Source organism: Helobdella robusta (assembly GCF_000326865.2).
Source record: "Helobdella robusta unplaced genomic scaffold HELROscaffold_34, whole genome shotgun sequence".
NCBI lineage: Eukaryota > Metazoa > Annelida > Clitellata > Rhynchobdellida > Glossiphoniidae > Helobdella > Helobdella robusta.
In genome coordinates, this window is record NW_008704659.1 from 1,329,144 (window position 1) to 1,350,126 (window position 20,983).

The window sequence follows — 20,983 nt, forward strand, 5'->3', positions numbered from 1 at the left end:
AAAAAAAATTGCTAACAACATGCAGCCATGGCTCGCTCCGGCCCCATTAGACCCGCCACATTGATAACTATTCGTGTCTAAAAACTAAAAAAAATGATAATTTTTCTTGTTTAAAAACTGAGTTTTACTGACTTTTAACAACAACAACAACAATAACAATAACAACAAAAACAACAACAACAACAACAAACAACAACAACAAGACTGCCCACAACGAAGGGAGCTATGTCTAACACCACCCCGCCCTGCTTCAGCTAGATCCTTCATTAATACTACTTCTTCGATTGCTGCTAATGCTAGAAATAATACTAAAATATGTACTACCATTAAAATAACTACTACAAAATTTGATACTACATCCACACTAAAAAAAAGACACTGAAATAATTAATATTAATACTATATTTACAACTCTGTTATTGCAGCTAATACAAATGATATTTTTTTGAGATAAGAGGAATCTTTCTCTTCTTCCGCCATCAGGATTGCTACCTCCGTATCCGTTAAAAGATCCTATTTTCTTTTCTGAAGGGGAATTGTTTTGGGATTAACGATTTTATGGCTATTTAAAATGTTACAACATTGTTAATGTATTGCTGCTGCTATTGTTAATTAAAATGTTGCTATCTTCGCTACTACAACTGCTTGTTTTACAACACTGCAACAGCTTCTATTGATACTACTACAACAACTACACAAACTACTAGTATTACTGTCGTCGCAAATATTAACATCACTTGCATAAATTTAATCAATCAATTTAAAATTAATTCAATGTATCGAGCAATTTTGAAAAAAAAATTTCAATTAATTTTTAATAATTGAAAATTTTGGGCATAAAACAAGAAAACTTAAGTGAAAAATTAAATCCCGCCTTAATTAATCGATGACGCATTCGATTATTTATATGAAACTATATGGCCAAATGTGGCGGAAATCCTTTATGACATAAAGTCATAATGAATGTTTTGTCTACGTTTGTTTTGACGTCAACATCAACAACAACAACAGCAACAACAACAATAACATCAACAACAATAAAAACAACAAAAATCTAACCGCATCAACAAAAACAATCATAACAACATCAGAAACCAGCAACATTATCGGTATTTATATTAACATCGACAACAATATTACCACTGCTACCACTACTACTACTACTACCGCTACCACTACTTTCACTACTACTACTATTATTATTACTACTACTACTACTACAACTACTACTACTACAGTTACTACTACGACTACCAGCAGCAACAATAGCAGCAGCAGCAGTAGTAGTAGTAGTAGTAGTGGTGGTGGTGGTGATGACAATCGATAAAAAGATATAACAAACAGAAAAAATAGAGAATAAACCGTTCACACATAAAATAAATTTCCAGCCGAGCGACATAGACTTTCACGTGGGACGTTTTAATGCAGAAATAATAAATGTAAAATGTATTATTCACCTTTCCCACTAATTTGGAGTTACAACTGCTTTTTGTTTATTTTTTTTCATTGTTTTCAAAATTATCTTAATTATAGTATTATTATTAATTATTTTAGTGGTTTTTTTTAGCTTATATAATTAACTTTTAGTCTATCAAAGCCAATCAATGAAATAACAAAATCAAATTAGTCTTGAAAAGAATTATGAGAATTAGTTGGACCTCTCATACTTCGAATGAGGATGTATTAAAACAGTGCGGTTATGAAAAGAGGAAATTACCACAGATAATCCAACGGGGCAGTTTTAGCTTTTTTGGTCACATCATGCGGAAGGAAAGAATGGAAAATCTAACAACTACTGAAGAATAATAGTAGTAGTAGCGGTCAACAACGAACAACATTCGTAAAGTCCTTGTGTCAATTAAATAATTAATTAATTAATTAATTGTTTATTTAGCGTAAAGTCAGTCACATCATGTAACATTTTGTTAAAATAATTTTTATAAAAAACAAAAACATAAAAAGCAAAATTTCAACATGCAAAGAATTTCTGAAAAAATTTAAATGAATCGAAATTGGGAAAAAACTCTTAACGCTTGTTTTGATATTTTTAGTTAATTTCTTTTGCATTTGAATATTTTTATAGCGCCGAACCTTTTTTTTATTTTTCTTTTTTCAGGTTTCTAAGAACGCTTCATGTGTCAGAAACTTATTTCATTCAATGAATTGAAAGTAAAAAAGAATTTTCAACAAAGACCAATGAACAGTTTTCTCTAAACTCTATGGTTACACATACACACATACATTTACACACATTTACATTTACACACACACACACACACACATACATTCTTACACACACACAAATTCACACATACATACACATTATAATGTAGTATCAATTGTGTTTGGTACTATTAATAATATTTATAATAATACTTTTGTTAGGACTATAAAATCTTTTACTAGTGTTATTGCAAGCACACGCACACACACAAACAAACACACACACAATCAAACACACACACACACATATACAGGGTATACTTTCTGTTTGGTGACTTTTATTAGAACACTCTTATGATTTACGAGTTGGAGCAATGTAGTAATAAAGTTAGGTGTTTCAAAAGGATGAATGCTTGTGTATAATTTTTTTTATAGTTGCTTGTTCGTAAATAAAACTGCACAAGTTTGTTTTGGTTGTATGTTTCTGTATGTAGATATACAAAAATACATGTACGTGCGGATGTGTGTATGTGTATGCGTGTGTACTTGTAGACGTGTATTGTTTTCTGTTGTTCTTTTATGTTTTAAGAACGCTTAATTTGTCCGAAACTTGTTTCCTTTGAATGTTTGTTTGGTAAATATGTGTTGATTGTGTACGTATGTATGTGTGTATGCATGTATGTATGTCTGTTCTCTGCTGTCAACTGATCTAACACTATTTAACTTATATTTTGTTTTTAGTATTGTAGTTAATTTTTAGTAAACCACCATAAAATGAAATTAATTACTAACGCATACAGAAGCACACAAACCCATACAAAAACACACACACAAACACACACAAACAAAAACATTTTTGTTAATGAAATCAGGCTTAACCTTGAGTTAACTCTTAATTATCTTTTTTATTTTAATAGCATTTGAAAATTTAAGAAAATTTTCTAAGTTTCGGTTTCAAAACTTTTAAAAAAATTTATTTAAAATTTGCAAAAAGTATTTGGATTCTTTTTAATTATGCAGCCTGGACACGAGCGTGTCGTCACAAAAGCTAGTTTGGTGCTCTACTTAGACTTGTGCGTATGAATAAATTTCCAGTTTTTTGTGTGGTTTCATCTATTTATGTGTGTGTGTGTTGTGTGTGTTTGTCTGTTTGTGTGGGTGTGTTTGTGTGTGTGTGTATGTTTGTGTGGGTGTGATTGTGAAGGTGCGTGTGTGAATTCGTAAGAAATACTTTTTATTTAGTCACTTTTGAGGTACTTTTCATTTTCCGAATTATCATTCTGATGTTTTGTTGAAATTTTTTTGCAGAAACGGGCTTACGTGGATTACTTTTATAATTTTTTTAAAAATTTTTTTTCTGTATGTACATTATTTTGAATTTCATAATAAAATAGATCAATATATAAATTTTTTTTTTTTAAATGAGAAATTTCATATTTCACACACACGTGTGTGTTTGTGTGTGTGTGTATGCGTGCGCGAAATCACGAGGCATGTTTATGGTTAATAACATATAATCCGACCCTCGTTAATTCCAAGTTAGGGCCTTCTAAAGTCATCCTAAAACATTCTACAGACTCTAAAGAACTTTCGGGCTTTTCCAAGTGTTCTGATATAAGTAGATAGTCGTGTGTGTGTGTGTGTGTGTGTGTGTGTGTGTATGTGTGCACTTACACGCTTCATGCAAACACACACACACACGCACACACACACACACACACACACAAACACACAAATACAGAAACGTTTAAAGAATGTTAACAACGGCATATTAAAGCTAGATGTTGAAATTATTCCAACTATAAAAAAAGTGTCTCGAGTACGTAAAAAAATTAAAAATTTATAAACCTGAAAAGAGTTGCCATGAGATAAGTGAAGGTTTGAAAATAAAGACCATCTGCTGCTTAGCAATGAAAACATTTGTATGTATGTTTGTGTACGTGTGTGTGTGTGTGCGTGCGTTTGTGTGTGTGAGTGTTTGTGCATGTGTATGTGTGTGGTCATGTAGGCGTGTATGTATGTATTAAGTGCTGTTAATACAAATAAACCAACACAAAAGTATGCAATTGAACAAAAGTATACAAAAACATACAAAAATAAACAAAAACATACAAAAATAAACAAAAACATGCAAAAAGACAATACAATGTCTTATGAAAATTTGTCAAATTTTATAAATTAGTTTAAGAAATTTTTAGTTTAGTTTCTTTTTCATTTCATTTTTCTCATAGATCAATTTAATGGAAATTCTGGATATGTGGTTTCTACTTCATATGAGTTTGATCTTTTTGATTATTGAATGGAATTATGTTTGCTCTGTGTGTGTATGCCTGTGGTGTGTGTGTGTTTGTTGATTTGTATGAGAATTTGAAAATGTGTATGAATAAGTGATATCATGTGTGTGAGCGAATGTATGTGCATAATTTTAATCGTGTGTTTGTATATTGATGTGTGTACGCACGTGAATGTGTTTGATGTGTGCGTGCGTGCGCGTGTGTGCTTGCACGTGGGTGTGTGAATACAAGTCGAGCGTTCGAACAAACGTCTGCCATTGACAATCATATTTATATATCGACATTCTTCGGATGAATAAATAAACAAAATTATTTCAATTTTTCAGTTCATCCATCATTTCCCTGCTCATGGTAGAGTTGTGGGTGGTGATTGTGGGTTAGTGATGGGTGGGTGGGTGGGTGGCAGTTGTGTGGGCGGTAGAATGGTGGTAGCGGCAAAGTTTGGTGGATGATTTATATGACCAGATGGTTGAATAGAACATGAATTTCTCTCAAACTGTTAGAGATGGATTAACTATCATTATAACTGATGTTGGTCTGTTGAATTTGAATTTTGAGTGTGTTTGCGCTTGTGTCCGTGTGTCTGTGTGTGGTTGTGTTTGTGCGTTTTTGGGCGTGAATATGGCATCGTCATCTTCATCGTCGTCATCATGGATATCTTCTTTCCCTTGCTCTATTGAGTGCAGTCATGCAGTCTTCTTAAGTTCCGTCCTATCGTGCCATGTCACTCCCATTATCGCAAAGGAAATGCTTTTTGAAAAAGAACAACAAGAATAATTTTAACAACAACAACAACAACAACAATAATAATAACAATGACAATAACATTAATATTAATAACAACTACAGCAACCGCAGCAACAACTACAACTACAACAACAACAACATCAATACAACAACAACAACTACTACTACTACTACAACAACTACAACTACAACAACATCAATACAACAACAACAACTACTACTACTACTACTACTACTACTACAATAACAGCAGCAGCAACGACAACTACTACAACAATAACAACAACAACAATAATAATAGAAATAGTAACAACATTAACACAAAAAATAGCAATATTTACAGCAATATAATCAAGGAATTCAAATACGTGAAGACGCATTTGTTCATTCTATCATTCGCTGAATTATTTATTCGTTCATTTGTACATTCGTTTGTTCATTCGTTCGTTCGTTCGTTCATTCATTTGTCCATCAGTCAATCAAGCGATTAGCCCGCCTTCTTTTATTTTTATTTTTATACTTTTTTATTTATTTTGTTTTTTCTATTTTATCCTTTTATTTCCATCGTTCCATCATTTTTCTCATTCATTCATTTCCCTTCTCTACCATCGAACTATCCACCAAATTATATATTCATTCGTTAATTGAATGACAATCAATTCTCTACTTGCACTGCATTCTATCATTCATTTATTTGTTCATTCATTTGTTCATTTATTCGTTCATTCATTCGTTCATTCATTCATTCGTTCATTCATTCATTCATTCATTCATTCATTCATTCATTCATTCATTCATTCATTCATTCATTCATTCATTCATTCACTCATTCACTCATTCATCCACTCATTCATTCACTCATTAAAATGATTAATTGACCCGGCATTGAAATGTTCAGTATATTTGATGCGTCTGGCTGGCAGACTTATTGATTTCACCCTTTTTATGTTCGCGGGCTCTGCGTCACTTCGGTCTCATCATCATCACCAACACCATCACCACCACCAGTTAATGTTATTGTCATAGTTAATGTTATATAACTAGTTAATGTTATTGTCATCATCATCGTAGTCGTCGTCGTCATCATGGTCATTTTTATGGCCACTCATTATTGCATTGGGTGTCGTATTTGAGAGGTGTGATAATGTATCCTACTTTGAAAATGACAGGCTGATGATGATGATGATGATAATAATAATAATAATTATATTAGTGATAATATAATATAATAATCATAATATTATCATTTTTATTATTATAACGATGATGGTGATAATGGTGGTGGTGATGATGATGGTGGTCGTTTTTTGTGTTGTTTTGACTTTGGTGTTATTTCTTGTTGTTAACGTGTTTGATAGTTGAAACGGTGTTGCTATTATTAATATTATTATTGTTGTTGTTGTTTTTATTGTTATTGTGTTTATTATTATTATTGTCGTTGTTGTTATAGTTAGTATTGTTGTTGTAGGTGTTGTTATGCTTATTATTTTGCTTATTATTATTATTGTTATATTTATTAAAATTGTTCTTGTTGTTGTTGTAATCGTTGTTATAATTATTATTGTTGTTGTTTAAATATTTTTAATTTATATAGCGCAATAACACTGCATCATTCATCAACACTACAATCTCACGGAATGAAGAACTATTAAAGAGGCTGTTGATGATGTTGTTGTTGAAGTTGTTGTTGTTGTTGGTGGTGGTGTTGAAGTTGTTGATGTATAGATAATAATTTTTTTGTTGTTGAAGATGTTATTGTTAATAACCTTGCTGTTTTTGTTATTGTCGATTCTTTTTGTTGTTGTTACTGATGTTGTTGTTGTTATTGATGTTGTTGTTGGCAATGTTACTGTTAATAACCTTGTTGTTTTTATTATTGCCGATTATTGTTGTTGTTGTTAATGTTGTTGATGACGTTGTTGTTGTTGTTGTTGTTGTTGCGCACTGTCATTGTTCTAGAGTGCGAAATTGTTGAGTGTTGAAAAATAAAAAATTTTACGTAGTCGGCGCCAATTATGCTTTTAAATTAGTTTCTCTCCAAATGTTGTTGATGCTGTTGATAATGTTGTCGTTGTTGTTGAAGTTGTCGTTGCGGTTGCTGTTGCTGCAGTTTTTGCTGTTGTATTCTAGATTGTATACAAAGAAGACATCAATAAAATAAGTTTCTCTCACGGCAATGGCAATTCTAACATTATTAGCGCCATTGTGCCCAATAATTTGGCAGCCTCTGTATTAATACTTTCACAAAATACAATCGTTCTACAAACATACAAAGTACACAAACACACTTACACACACACACGCACGCACATAAACACGTACACAGGGACACATCAATTTACATACACATACAAACGCACACACAGTCACACACACACGCACACTCACACACTCATTCTTTCTCTCTCTCTCTTTTTTCCTTTCTCTCTCTCTCTCTCTCTCTCTCTTTCTCTCTCTCTTTTGAATTTGGAAATCCTGTAAAGAAACAAGGCGAATACACATGCCAGTTTATTTATAACTATCATTCTAGAGAAATAATAGAGCATCAAATCAATGCTAACATGGTTTATCAAAATATCATCCAAATGTACCGTAGATATTGTAAGTTAAAATATTGACAATTAATAAATTAAATATTAACAGTTAATAAATTAGATATTAATAATTATTGAATAAAATATTAATAATTATTTTTTAAGAATATTAATATTTTTTAGTATTTATATCAACTTTTTTTTTCTTATGACAATTTTTCAGAAACAAAACTAAGACACATGTGTTTTTGAAAAAGATCGAAAAATAAGAATGAATGAATGTATGAATGAAGGAATAAAATGAACGAACGAACGAACGAATAAACGAACGAACAAACGAATGAATGAACGAATGCGGACGAACGAGGGTTTTCTTTTTAATTCGTTTTTTATCATACTGTCTTCACCTTTTTCATACTGGCTTTTATTTTTTATCTCGTCCGTTTCCTCCTCCTCCTCACCATCATCATCAAAACCATCATCATCGTCATCATCATCATCATCAAAACCATCATCATCGTCATCATAACCAGATACTACGTCATCGTCCACCCACTGAATGCCAAGGTCATGAGTACGAAAGGCAAGACCATCAAGCTGATAGCGGTCAGCTGGCTGTTGGCCACTCTGCTTTCTCTACCCTACATCTGCGCCCATGTCTACCATATTACCATCTCAAGTTACCTTGGAACTGTCTCAAGGTCAATTTGATTTTTAACGACTGCTATATTGTTTGGTGGCAAAGTAAAAGATATTTTACAGTTGACTAATTAATTAGTTAATTAATGAATTGATTATTAATTAGTTAGTTAATGGTTAATTAATTAATTATTTAATTGTTCTCCGATGGTTAATTAGTTAGTGTCTGACGGTGCATTAGATGCTGTCTAATTTATTTACTAATTATCAATGGTTAATTAATTTAAGATTTGCCAGAAACAAATTGATGAATGTTTGCTAATTAATTGATGGGCGATTGCTAATTAATTGAATAGATTACTAATTAACTAATTAACATCTCTTTCTTTCAAGTCAGTTTGGCATTGCTTCAAGAGAGTTGTAAGTGTAATCGTGTTACTGATTGATTGGCGACTACACGGCGAAACCCCGGTTTCGATCCCAAGAAGATTCAAATTTTATCAATTCACAGTGACAACAGCGTATCCTTGATACACACAAACACGCTCGCACACACATACACACACATGAACACACACACACACACGCACACACATACAAACTCACTCATACACACAGATATGAATATGCAAAATTTTATGTATATACTACAAAATGCGGTCATTCAAATTCGAAATGCCTAGAATATCTATATAATTTACGTTTGTCAATGTCATCGGGTTCTTCTAAATTAAATTTTTTTTATTACCCGTGAAGATGTCATCCATCTGCATATCTAGTAAAAATGTCTTTTTTTTCCATAGCAACTATTCCTTTTATAAAAAAAATTTTAAAATTTAAACATTTTTTCACTATAACCTATTTTTTTTGCGAAACTTAGGTACTTTTTTTCTGACATTTGTTTACACTACTATTGCTGGGATCTAGGTTTGAGTCATTTTTCAAACCAGTGGAGTTTTTAATTTCATTTAAATTTTTCAAATTAACAAATTTTTTGTTCTTGGTGGTAACTATCGTGGCTTCCAAAGCCACCATCTTAGGTTGAGTAATGATATACGTTTTTGAAAAATCATCTACTACTGCCGTTAAAACGTTTAATCTATTTTAATCTAAGCTACAGTTGTTAATGTTTCGAAATGTGGAAGTTGCATTGGTCGCTCCAAATATCTCATTCTCTCTCTCTCCCCCCCCCCTCCCTCTATCTACTCATAATTTGAAATTTCGTATTAAATTTGCAACTCTTTTTGACTGAGCAATCTTAATAAATAAATTAAAACAATTTACACGTCATTTTCTATTCAACCTAAGGACATTCAGCCCATCCTTTGTTAAGATCATTCCTTCGTTATAAACAATATCGCACTATATAGGTACACACATAGTACAAATGATAACAAAACGAAATAACGAATAACGAAATAACGAATAACGAAATAACGAATAACGAAATACCGAATATAGAGGCGTATGATAACTAAAAATTGTATAAAAATAATAACACGAGCCATAAAATGTAGTTGTAGTGACGTGTAGCTGTAACAAGTTCTCACGTAACGTAAGATCTCTTTCGGGGTATTAGTTGTATATATTACCATATATCTTCTGACGCGTGAAAAGCTGTCAATCAAGCCACAAAGGTCGCAATAGGGGTAACCCGGCTGAATAACACGCACACACATACAAACACACACACATACACACGAACTAACACACCATAACAAATATTCGTGTCTCTGTGTATGTTGCGTGTGTGTATATATATATATATATGTGTGTGTGTGTGTTTGTGTGTGTGTGTTGTGTGTGTGTTGTGTGTGTGTGTGTGTGTGTGTGTGTGTGGACTAGCTAATATCCTTCACGTTAAAAAGTTGATGAATATGGAGCGCGCAAAAAACTGACAAAAATTGTAAAAAGTTTGAAGTCCAAACACGTCTCTGCAGAAAAAAAATTGACGAGGAAGAAATATTTTTGAAAAATAAACAAAAAGAAATAAGATTACGAACATCCATGATTAGGGTATGAGATTTCAGAGAAAGGCCAACAATGGAACGCGCAAAAAAAAAACAAAAAAATATAAAAAAACAAAATAAACTACGAAAAAAATCATAAAAATACGTAAAAGCATGTATACATTGTCAGAATAAACCATAAATAACATGAACCCAACGCCAAAATGTTTCACAGGCAAACAATGAAGTTAAAAATTTGAACGCCATCACTGATGTACAAAAGTTGGAATTGGGAGTTGCCCAAATGTCACAGGGTAGAGACGCCAAAATTGGCATAAAAAGTGAAAACTGTTTAACTTTAAAAAATTCACTGTTACTTTTCTCAAGTTTTTAACAGACTCTACTTTTGAAAACTTTGTGATAAAATTATAGTTTAAAACAAACGCAACAGTGTCTGCGCGCGCTTGTGTGTGTATGTGTGTGTGTGTGCGTGTGTGTGCGCGTGTGTGTGTGTGTGTAAAAGATGAAGGAGAGACAGCGAGAGACTGAAAGAGAGAGACAAAGAGAGAGATCTGTGACACATTTTGACCTGAGCGTATGGTTTCTGCAGTTTTTGAATAGAAAAGAGAACTCAATTTAAATTTCAAATAAACTAATTTTTTTTAAATTGAAATAATAATTTCTTCTTAAATTCACCTAAATGACATCCAGTATTTTTTTTCAAAACTTTCTAATTTATGAGAAAAAAATCAAAATCGTCAGATGCCATTTTCCTAAAGAGTTTCTGTAAAATAATTTATCCAACCATCTCATTTATTTTCCGAAAGATTGAATGTTATCTCCGGACATGCTCTTGAAAAGAATTCGCCGAAATGTTTGCCCGCCCTTATAAATAGGCATTCAGAGTATTAAAACACACATAAGCATAATCTGATTTAATACAGATATGAAATCATATGAAGCCACTACAACGTTAAAAACAGCCACAAAAACAACAACAACACAACAAACAAATTAAACAATTAAAACATCAAAAACCAACAAACACCTATTCCCAAATTACAATCTACTGCAATATTTACGTCATCGTAAAACATAGTTTTGATTCGCCAAAATTAGCTTGCATAATTCAAACACAAACTACAACAATAAAAATAACAACCACAACAGCATCAACATCAACATCAACAACAACATTAACAACAATGACAACATCATCACATCATCAGCAGCAACAACATTAACAACAAAATTAACAACAACATCAACATCATCAGCAATCACAACTTAAACAACAACATCCACAACAACAACATCAACAACATCATCAACAACAACATCAACAACAACAACAACAACTAAAATAACAACATCAACATGAACGCTATCCACAAAGTCATCATTCAAAATACATGCACTACAAAAACATCAACATCTGCAGAAATAAAATTTACAACAACTGCTACAACTACTACCACAACTGCAAAAACAATTCACTAATGACTACGACTACTACTACAGCTGCTGCTAAATCGTTAGCTACAACAACATTTTTGAAGCAATTGCAACTGAAAACATATTTAACAAAAAATACTCTTTTTATCTCTCACTATTTTCTTCTTTTTCTCTTTTTTCATGCTCCTTTTCCTATCTTGCTCTTTTTTTCTCTTGTTTACTTTTTTCTTTGGTTTATTTCCCCTCTTCTCTCTCTTTCTCTTTCTTCATTTCTCTCTCCCCTCTCTCTATTTTTTACTCTCTCTCTTTCTTCATCTCTCTCTCTCTCTCTCTCTCTCTCTCTATTTCTCTTTCATCCTATCTTTTCTCTCCCTCTCTCTTTCTCTCTCGGTTTTTCACTCTCTTGATTTCTCTCTCTTTTATCTCCATTCTCTCCCTCTCATATTTCCGCGCGTAAATATTCCCATACCAAAGTCCTCGTTAACGAAACACCATCCTCCGAGCGATAACATATTTCTACGTTATCCCTTGTCGTTATGTGATATTTGACATACAACCACAAACACGCACGCACATGCACGTGTGCGTGTGTTTGTGCGTTTCTGTGTGCGTGTGTACGTTTGTGCGTGTGTATGTGCTATGTGCAGTATCGTTTGTATGTGTGTGTGTGAGTGTGTGTATGTGTATATGTGCAGTATTGTTTGTGTGTGTGTGAGTGTGTGTATGTGCAGTATCGTTTGTGTGTTTGTGTGTGTGTGTCATAAGCATACGTTAGCGTTCGTTTGGGTGTCTGTGTGCGTGTGTGTGGGTGACTGAATGAAACAATGCAAATATCATTACGTTAAGGACTGTGATTAGGGAATATTTATGCATTTGCTTGCGAGCGCGTTACGTTTCAAGGTGTTTCAAGGTTTTTGTATGAGTGCGTGTGTTTGTTTGTGCGGGTGTGTGTTTGCGTGTATACATATTTTTCTGTGTGTGTTTGTTTTTGTGTGTATCTTTGTTTGTGTTTTTGAACGTGTGGGTATGTGTTTGTATGCTTACTTGTATTTATACATCAAGCTCGTAAATTGGAATCCACAAATTGATTAAACAGATAGGAGCAGATTATTATGGAGCGAGAAATTGAACATAAACATCGAACAAAAACTCAAACCAAAAAATAAAATCTCTACTTGAGTGTATGTGCGTGTGTGTGTTTGTGTGTATGTGTGTTTTTTTTGTGTGTGTGATGTGTTGTTTGTGTGTTGTTGTTGTTGTGGTGTGTGTTCTGTGTAAATATGAATAAAAGAAAGATAGAAGAGAAATTAAAAATAATCAAAAAACAGATAAGGAATTTTAGTCATACAATAAAAATTATTCGGAATGTTATGTAAGGAAAAATTCTAAAGTCAACGCCACTGCTGAGAGCGATGGTGTTGATGATGATGACGTCATTTTTTCATCATGATGATGACGATGTTGTTGATGATGATGATAACGTTGATGATGAAGAAGAAGTAAAAGAAGAAGAAGATGACGGTGATGGTTGATGATGATGTCTATAATGATGGTGATGACGATAACGATGACGATAATATCTGGAAAGATTCACCAAAAAACAAACCAAGAAGAAGAAAAGCAACAAATTAAGCGGAATGAAACAAAAAAAATCACAAATAGCCGAACGAACAAATGCGAATTAATGGCAGACGCAAAACAGCTAACAAATTGAACGTACCTAACTCTTACGCATCTTTAATCCGGACCAACCTCTCTCTCTCTCTCTCTCCTCCCTCTCTCCCTCACACACACGCACGCACGTACGCACGCGCACAGACACACGTATTTGCAAATATTTCTCTACAAGCGCCATCAACATAAATCACCCAACAATGCTAACCTCGACACCAAACAACAGCATGGTTTGTTTCCATTTAGTCGGGGAAATAAATCGACACGCACACACCCAAACTCACACACACACAATTTCACACACACACACACAATTTCACACACACACACAATTCTACACACGCGCACGCGTACACACACACACACACACACACACATACACAATTACAGACAAACACACACTGAATCAAAATAAATCCCAAAACTTGTATGCCCTTCCAGTAATGGCGATTAATTTATATTAACAGGCAAATCTGCAACGATAGTTTTGACGATCTTGACAGTTACATTTTCGGCTGGGTTCAAGGCCAAGGTCGTATCAGGATGTGTTTCTTCATCTTCCTCTTCATCTGCATGTACATCGTGCCGATTTTTGTGATCGTGTACACGTGCGTACGTATATCCATAGTAATGCTCTTTGATGTCCCACAACTTCAACTCAACAACACAAACAGGATAAAGGCGGAGAAGAATAAAAGAAATGTACGTCTTAAGGGTTTGCTGGATGATTGGTTGGTTGGTTGGCTGGCTGGTTGGCTGGTTGGTTGGTGGGTTAGTCGGTTGGTTGGTTGGGTGGTTGGTTGGTTGGTTGGCTGGTTGGTTGGCTGGTTGGTTGGTTGGTTGGCTGGCTGGTTGGTTGGTTGGTTGGCTGGTTTGTTGGTAGGTTGGCTGGTTGGTTGGTTGGCTGGTTGGTTGGTGGGTTGGTGGGTTGGTTGGTTGGTTGGCTGGTTGGCTGGCTGGCTGGCTGGCTGGCTGGCTGGCTGGCTGGTTGTTTGGTTGGTTGGCTGGCTGGTTGGTTGGTTGGCTGGTTTGTTGGCTGGCTGGCTGGTTGGTTGGTTGGTTGGCTGGCTGGTTGGTTGGTTGGTTGGTTGGTGGGTTGGTTGAGTGATTCAATTAAAAACTTATTGAATAACAGGTTGAATATTTCCATCATACAATATGTAGATCTAATTGATTATTCAGCTGATCTGGTTTTTTTAAACTTGATTGATTGATTGATGACTGTTGATTCTTTTTTAGTTATTCATAAAGTTTCATAAAGCATATTTTGTTTTATTTTGACGGATGAGTTTTGGAAAGATCGTAAATAAGATTGATTTACCAATTTTAATATTAAATTACTATTCTTTTTTATATCCCACCTTGAAATGAATTCTTCTAAAACAAATAAAATTTTATAAATTAAATATGAGAAACAAAAATAAAGTATAGACGTTTTTAAAAAATCTTCGAGGCCATATTTGTTTGATGAAATGCGAACTGGTCTTCTGCGCTACAAGTTAAGCGCTAAATAAATAATTTAACATTATTGTTATTGCTATTATTATTATTATCTTATTATTATTATATACTACTATCTATAAATCAAAATAATATTTTTGCTATCATTTCAGTTTTAACTGTTCAATGTTTTACAAAGGTAATAAAAGTTTGAACTTGAATGTTGGTAATGTCAGCTTTTTATCATCCTCAAGTTCTTACCAGTTATCTAACATTCACATATATTTCACGATTGAGTTCATGTGCTTATAAAATCAGGTTTCATAACTATTTTCATTCAAAGTTACAACTACAAGCACAGACACACTCACAAACACAAACACATAGAAACACACACAAACACACACACACACAGGTAGCCTGCATGGTAGCAGTAGTAGCCATTTTCTTCCTCGTATGCTGGACGCCATTCTATCTGGTCACACTTATCAGTCAAATCCAGAAGGTCAGTTTTCTGAAGAAGTCCAACTACCTCTTCATAATGCTCCTGACGCATTTCTCTGGATTTGTGAACAGTTCACTCAATCCGTTCATCTATTTCGTTTTTAGTGCTAATTTTAGGAAAGCTCTGAGGGCCTCTTTGTTCGGGAGATGTGCAGATAGAAGTGAGGGTGACGTGAAGATCGTAATGAGGAAATGTGAGAGTACGAAAACTTATGCCTGACTATAGTTAAATTTGTGTGTGGATGAATGTAGGAATAATAAGGATAATAATAATAATAAGGATAATAATAATAAGGAATAATAAGGTTTTTTGTGCGACCGTTTTTTTGATTCACTTTGTCTTTTTTCCACATGTTCTGTTCTACTGTTCACTTTATTTTTTTTAGTTTTATTTAAATAGGGCAATTGTAACAGATGAAGAACAAAGTATCAAATTAATTATTCGTTCTATTATTTCTATTAAATTTTATAATCAATCTAGATGGTTATACTACATAAGCAACGTATTACATTCTAAATATTGCCACTTTACATTCATATGCATTGTTAATCTAATCAGTTTGTATTTATGTTCCAGTTGGTTAGTGCTTATTTGAACACATGTTATTCTTGTTCGTATTACACCCGCTACACTCTATACTATATGTCATATTTATTCTATCAATGTGTTTGTAATCTTGAAAAACATTTAACCGGTGATAATGAGTCATTTTATTTGTTTTTAGCTATTTTTATTTGTAGTGTTTTGTGTTCAGTAATGTATATAATGCGTATAAAATGTATAATGTTATTGGTGTATGCAACACACACGCACACATGCGCATACACACGCACACACACACAAAGATACACACACACATGTGTTTGTGTGTATGAGTATTACATTATTTATGAGGATGTGTTTGTTTAGTGTGTGTGGTGGAAGCGGGAAGAAATAAAATTCCACATAAGCTATTTTTGGAAAATACTGTCCAGTTAATGAATGAATGCGAAACAACAAAGCTTCAACGAAAACTCCAACAGAATTATAACTAAAAATAAAATCAATTATAATTAATTAATTAATAAAATGGGAAATTGACAAACGCAGTGTGGCTTAATGAACTATGATTTCACAGACAGGTATAGCCGACGTGAAAGGATTGCTTACTGCGCGAACAAACAAACAAACGAACGAACGAGCAAACAAACAAACACGGTTAACTAATGTACAATCCAATTTTTTGGTATCATTTTTTTACACAAACGTTGATAGAAACAAAAATATATCAACATATAAATTTTTAAAACAATCAAAACAGAATAATTTATTTTAGAAATGATTGTAAAATTGTAATAACAATAAATTAAAAATTGAACGTTTAAAATTTGAACAAAAAAATTTCTAAGAATTGCGCCGATTCTAAAAAGGAATGCGTTTCGTATGCTTAAAGTATTAATCCGCATACTTTGTTCACCTTTTTACCTTTTAATTTAGCAAAAACAAAAGTCGTTTCTTTATTCACTCACTCACTCTTTCATTCATTCATTTTTTCATTCATACATTCAATCATTCATTTACTCATTCATAGGTAAAAAGTAATAGTAGTAGTAAGTGTAATCTTGGCGTTTCTAAATTCAAAAGTGGAATTATTAAAAATTTCTTTTCAAAGCAGTTCCCTGATGTGAAAAATTAATTGATTTAAGCAATAAAGTTGGTGTAAAATGACAAATGAATTTGGGTCGGACGCTGCGGTTTCTTATGGTGAATTGAATCATCGAGCTTTTGGTAAGTAACTTTTCTTCATTTTTATTTTGGTGACTATTTTATTTTCATCATCAGCACACTCATCATCATCACAACCACCCCCATTATCGTCGTCACAACCACCATCACCACCACCATCATCGTCATCACCACAACCCACCATCATCATCATCATTTTCAGGCGAGAACACCAGGGTCATCACGATCCTCTTCTTCATCTCCATATTGGTTTGTTGCCTGGATATCATCGTCATCGTCAGTTGCCGCTGCTGCAGTGCTATCACAAATTATTTCTCTTCGAAAAGCTTGAAAAGGAATAATTTTAATGATTTGAAAAAATCAACTGATAATAATATAAACAGTAATGATAAGATTGTTGGTGATGATGATGATAAAGATGGTGACGTCACAGATGAGGACAAAGATGTCAGATCATCATCTTCCTCTTGCTGCAACGAAAAACTTCAGTGTGGTGACGGCGACGAGATGAATGACGAAAGGAAAAATGTTGACGAAAATGATCTCAACAATGAAAATACGAAAAAAGAATTATTAAAAAATTCAGCCAATAAAAAAGCAGTATCAGGATCGTGTGCAGCTGACGTCAGAAAGCCATCATTAACTTCCCAGCCAATTAGAGCAACCCATACATTAATATCAAAAAAATCGTCGTCGTCATCATCACCATCATCTCATCAGTTGGTTTCATCATCGTTGCCCTATGAAAGGTTTGTTAAAATTCGAAACAGGAACTGTTGTGGCGTCACTGATCTCCATAGCGACCATTGCGTCATCAACACTGACTACAACAACAACGAAAACAACAACGACAACAACAAAAACAGCATCAACAACAACAAACTCTACATTGGTCAAAACATTGACAACACCAACACAAATTTGAAACCAACAGATGATATCACTAATGAAGCAAACCTGGCTGGAATGCTTGGAGCTGGTGGCATCAACTTCAACAAATCCGTCCAATCAAAACGGCAGTCCTGGCCTCTGGCAACAGCATCAAAACACACCGACCACAACGTCACACCGAATGGAATCGAATTTAACCGATTCTCACAATCACTGCTTCATTCGTACAATCACCTTTCGCCAATTTTTGCAGCAAGGACAAGCGCGAAGAAAATAAAGTTTTCTCAAAGAAAGCGATCTCTTAGCAATTGCTATAGTTCAGTTCCTACGATGAGAAGTTTCCTTTTAGGAAGCTTCCCTGGGAGCAAATTACAACTCAGCAACACAAGTTCTCATGTTTTATTCAACTGTTTAGATGAAAACAAGCGACAAAGATCAGACAGCTACAACAGCCACAACAATAACAACGACATCAGCCACAACAATAACCACAACCACAGCTACGGAAAAATGGATACATTAAAGATGATCAACAATCTAAACGGAGAGGTAAGTGTGATAAAGAACTCTCTGGAAGAAATTAAAACCTCTTTGGAGCAGTTCAAATCTCGATTAGCAGATAAGTTGTACCCGAACCACTCAGCTTTTAGATTGACGCCGTTGTCGCCACTCTCGCCACCTGACGAAGAGAAGAAAAAAATTAATTTTAGAAATAATGACGATAGCGGTTTCCAGTTCAATCAAACCATGATGTGGGACAGTGAAGAGACCGGGTTTTAAGGGATCTTCCAATTTTATGTTTCATTTTATAAATTGAACGATGTTAAACCAACGCTAACGTATGAACGTTCACTTCTATTTTAACTTCCTAATCAGCAAAGAACATTAAAAAGAATTTTTTAAGTTGTATAACATCAGATTCATTGCTATTATCTCAATGATATCTTGCTATTCTTGATATCAATGATATCTTGCTATTCTTGGTATCAATGATATCTTGCTATTCTTGGTATCAATGATATCTTGCTATTCTTGGTATCAATGATATCTTGCTATTCTTGGTATCAATGATATCTTGCTATTCTTGGTATCAATGATATCTTGCTATTCTTGGTATCAATGATATCTTGCTATTCTTGGTATCAATGATATCTTTTTTGATATCTTTATCTGGTATTGGTGAATTCAGTTAAGAATTTGAAAATAATTTTCAATATTTTGTAAAATTATTTAATATAAAATCGCGGATGAAAAACTCTCAAAACTCCGCGGATTTTGCAGTTCGCGGATTTTGTTTGCGCGGTTCGCCACGGACGCGGATTCAAGTGCGTTATTTGAAAAACCGCCTGCAAAATTAAATTTTCTATTTTAAAACATTTTCAGATTAAATAATTTTGTTTTTAAGTTTGTTCGCATATTTGTACGTGTGTGAGAATGTATGTGTATTTAATGGCCATAGCTGAGTCTCTCTGGGTTCCACGATGGTAATGCCAAGCGAGCAGCTTCTACTAATTACTTCAGCAGATTTGAATAAATAAAGTTAGCTGGCTCACTTACGAAATTGCATGGGTTTTAACAAACAACTAATACTAAAAATTTACTTGATTACAAAATATTTTTAAAACAATAGGTATAGTTAAATCGAATCATTCAATTTAAAATTATCGTTGTCAATTTAAATAAAAATATAGATTTTTGAAGTAAGGTTTAGTTTCGTTTTTTATTTTTCTCATTCATTCGTTCATTTCATCACTCAATCTTTCAAATTATTCTTACATTAATTAATTCGTTAATTTATTCTATTCATTTATTGAATTATGGATTGATTAATTAATTCATTCATTCACTCATTCATTCAACCATTCAACCAATCATTCAATCATTCAGTTAATCATTTATTCGTTCGTTCCTTTGTTCCTTGATTTACCAACACACTAATAAAAAAAAATTGTCTACAGAATGATGAGAGGTGGGTTGTAGTGGGCGTCAGCACGTTTCAAATGGTGGTCTCATAATGATCGTTCCGATGACAATTCGAAAAAAACAACAACAATAATAATAAACATTAACGGGAAATTTTTTGCCATCGTACCATAGAAAGACAACACACACATAAACAACATCCATTTCTCAGTGTTGTCGTCGTTGTTATGTTTTTCTTCAACTTGCTATTTTCTTTACCGGACTTTAATTTAATTCGTATGTAAATTAGTGATTGAGATGAGTTGGACAATCGTAGGTAGGTTAGGGCTTAACATTAGTTCTAACAACAAAAATTCAAAATAACTGAAACATGTAAAATTCCTAAAACTTAGAAACACAAATTGATAGGTAGGTGAGATGAATTAATCATTATAGGTAACCTAGGGCCCTGAGAGTAATTTAATTGTAGGTAGGTGACTGACTACTATTCTTACGTCATTTTACTATTTTTTTTGTTATGTGTTTGTTTTTGCTTCACACCACCACACCAACAAAACATACTAAAAAATTTTTTCGTCGTCGCCTTAAATTTTACTTTTTTGATCAATTTTTTTAATAATGTCTATTTATTTATTTAATGTTGACTGTTTGTTAAAAATCAGAACTTTTTGAAAAATTCAAATTTTTTGTTTTTAAATGATAGCAAATAAAAACAAAGCAGCCATGTGTCTTTCTTGCTTTATTAAAATCTCGAAATTGTTGGTAGGCATGTTGGATTGAATGCTTGTTGGCGCTCCTGCAAATCTCGCAAATATGTTTTTCAATTCTTTTTTTTTGTTGTTTTTTTTTTTCATAATTCAATAACAAAATTTTGATATGATTTTCGATTTATTAGAAGAAGAAACCGTTACAAATGTGTGATTCAATCATCGAATATAATCGAGACAATTTCCCACTTTAATGAAACAGCGTAAAAAAGTTTTGTTATTTAAAATTTTATTAAATTAAAATAAATTAACATTAAAATAGAATGAAATAATTTAA

The 20,983-nt window shown here is 33.2% G+C and overlaps 2 protein-coding genes across 2 annotated transcripts; both read left to right on the forward strand.

Annotated features, from left to right (window-relative positions):
- Nucleotides 1–7,765: 7,765 nt before the first annotated feature.
- On the forward strand, nt 7,766–15,619 carry HELRODRAFT_175644 (hypothetical protein; the record flags this gene model as incomplete). Its single annotated transcript, XM_009023052.1, has 7 exons — nt 7,766–7,791; nt 8,272–8,439; nt 10,318–10,393; nt 10,562–10,667; nt 13,682–13,685; nt 13,923–14,157; nt 15,311–15,619. 7 exons carry the CDS (start codon nt 7,766–7,768, stop codon nt 15,617–15,619), a joined length of 924 nt encoding a protein of 307 aa, XP_009021300.1.
- A 1,484-nt stretch (nt 15,620–17,103) lies between these two features.
- HELRODRAFT_175645 (hypothetical protein) lies at nt 17,104–18,796 on the forward strand (the record flags this gene model as incomplete). The annotated part of the gene is made up of 2 exons (XM_009023053.1): nt 17,104–17,167; nt 17,328–18,796. The coding sequence occupies 2 exons, from the start codon at nt 17,104–17,106 to the stop codon at nt 18,794–18,796; spliced, it is 1,533 nt and encodes a 510-aa protein (XP_009021301.1).
- Between the last annotated feature and the right edge of the window lie 2,187 nt (nt 18,797–20,983).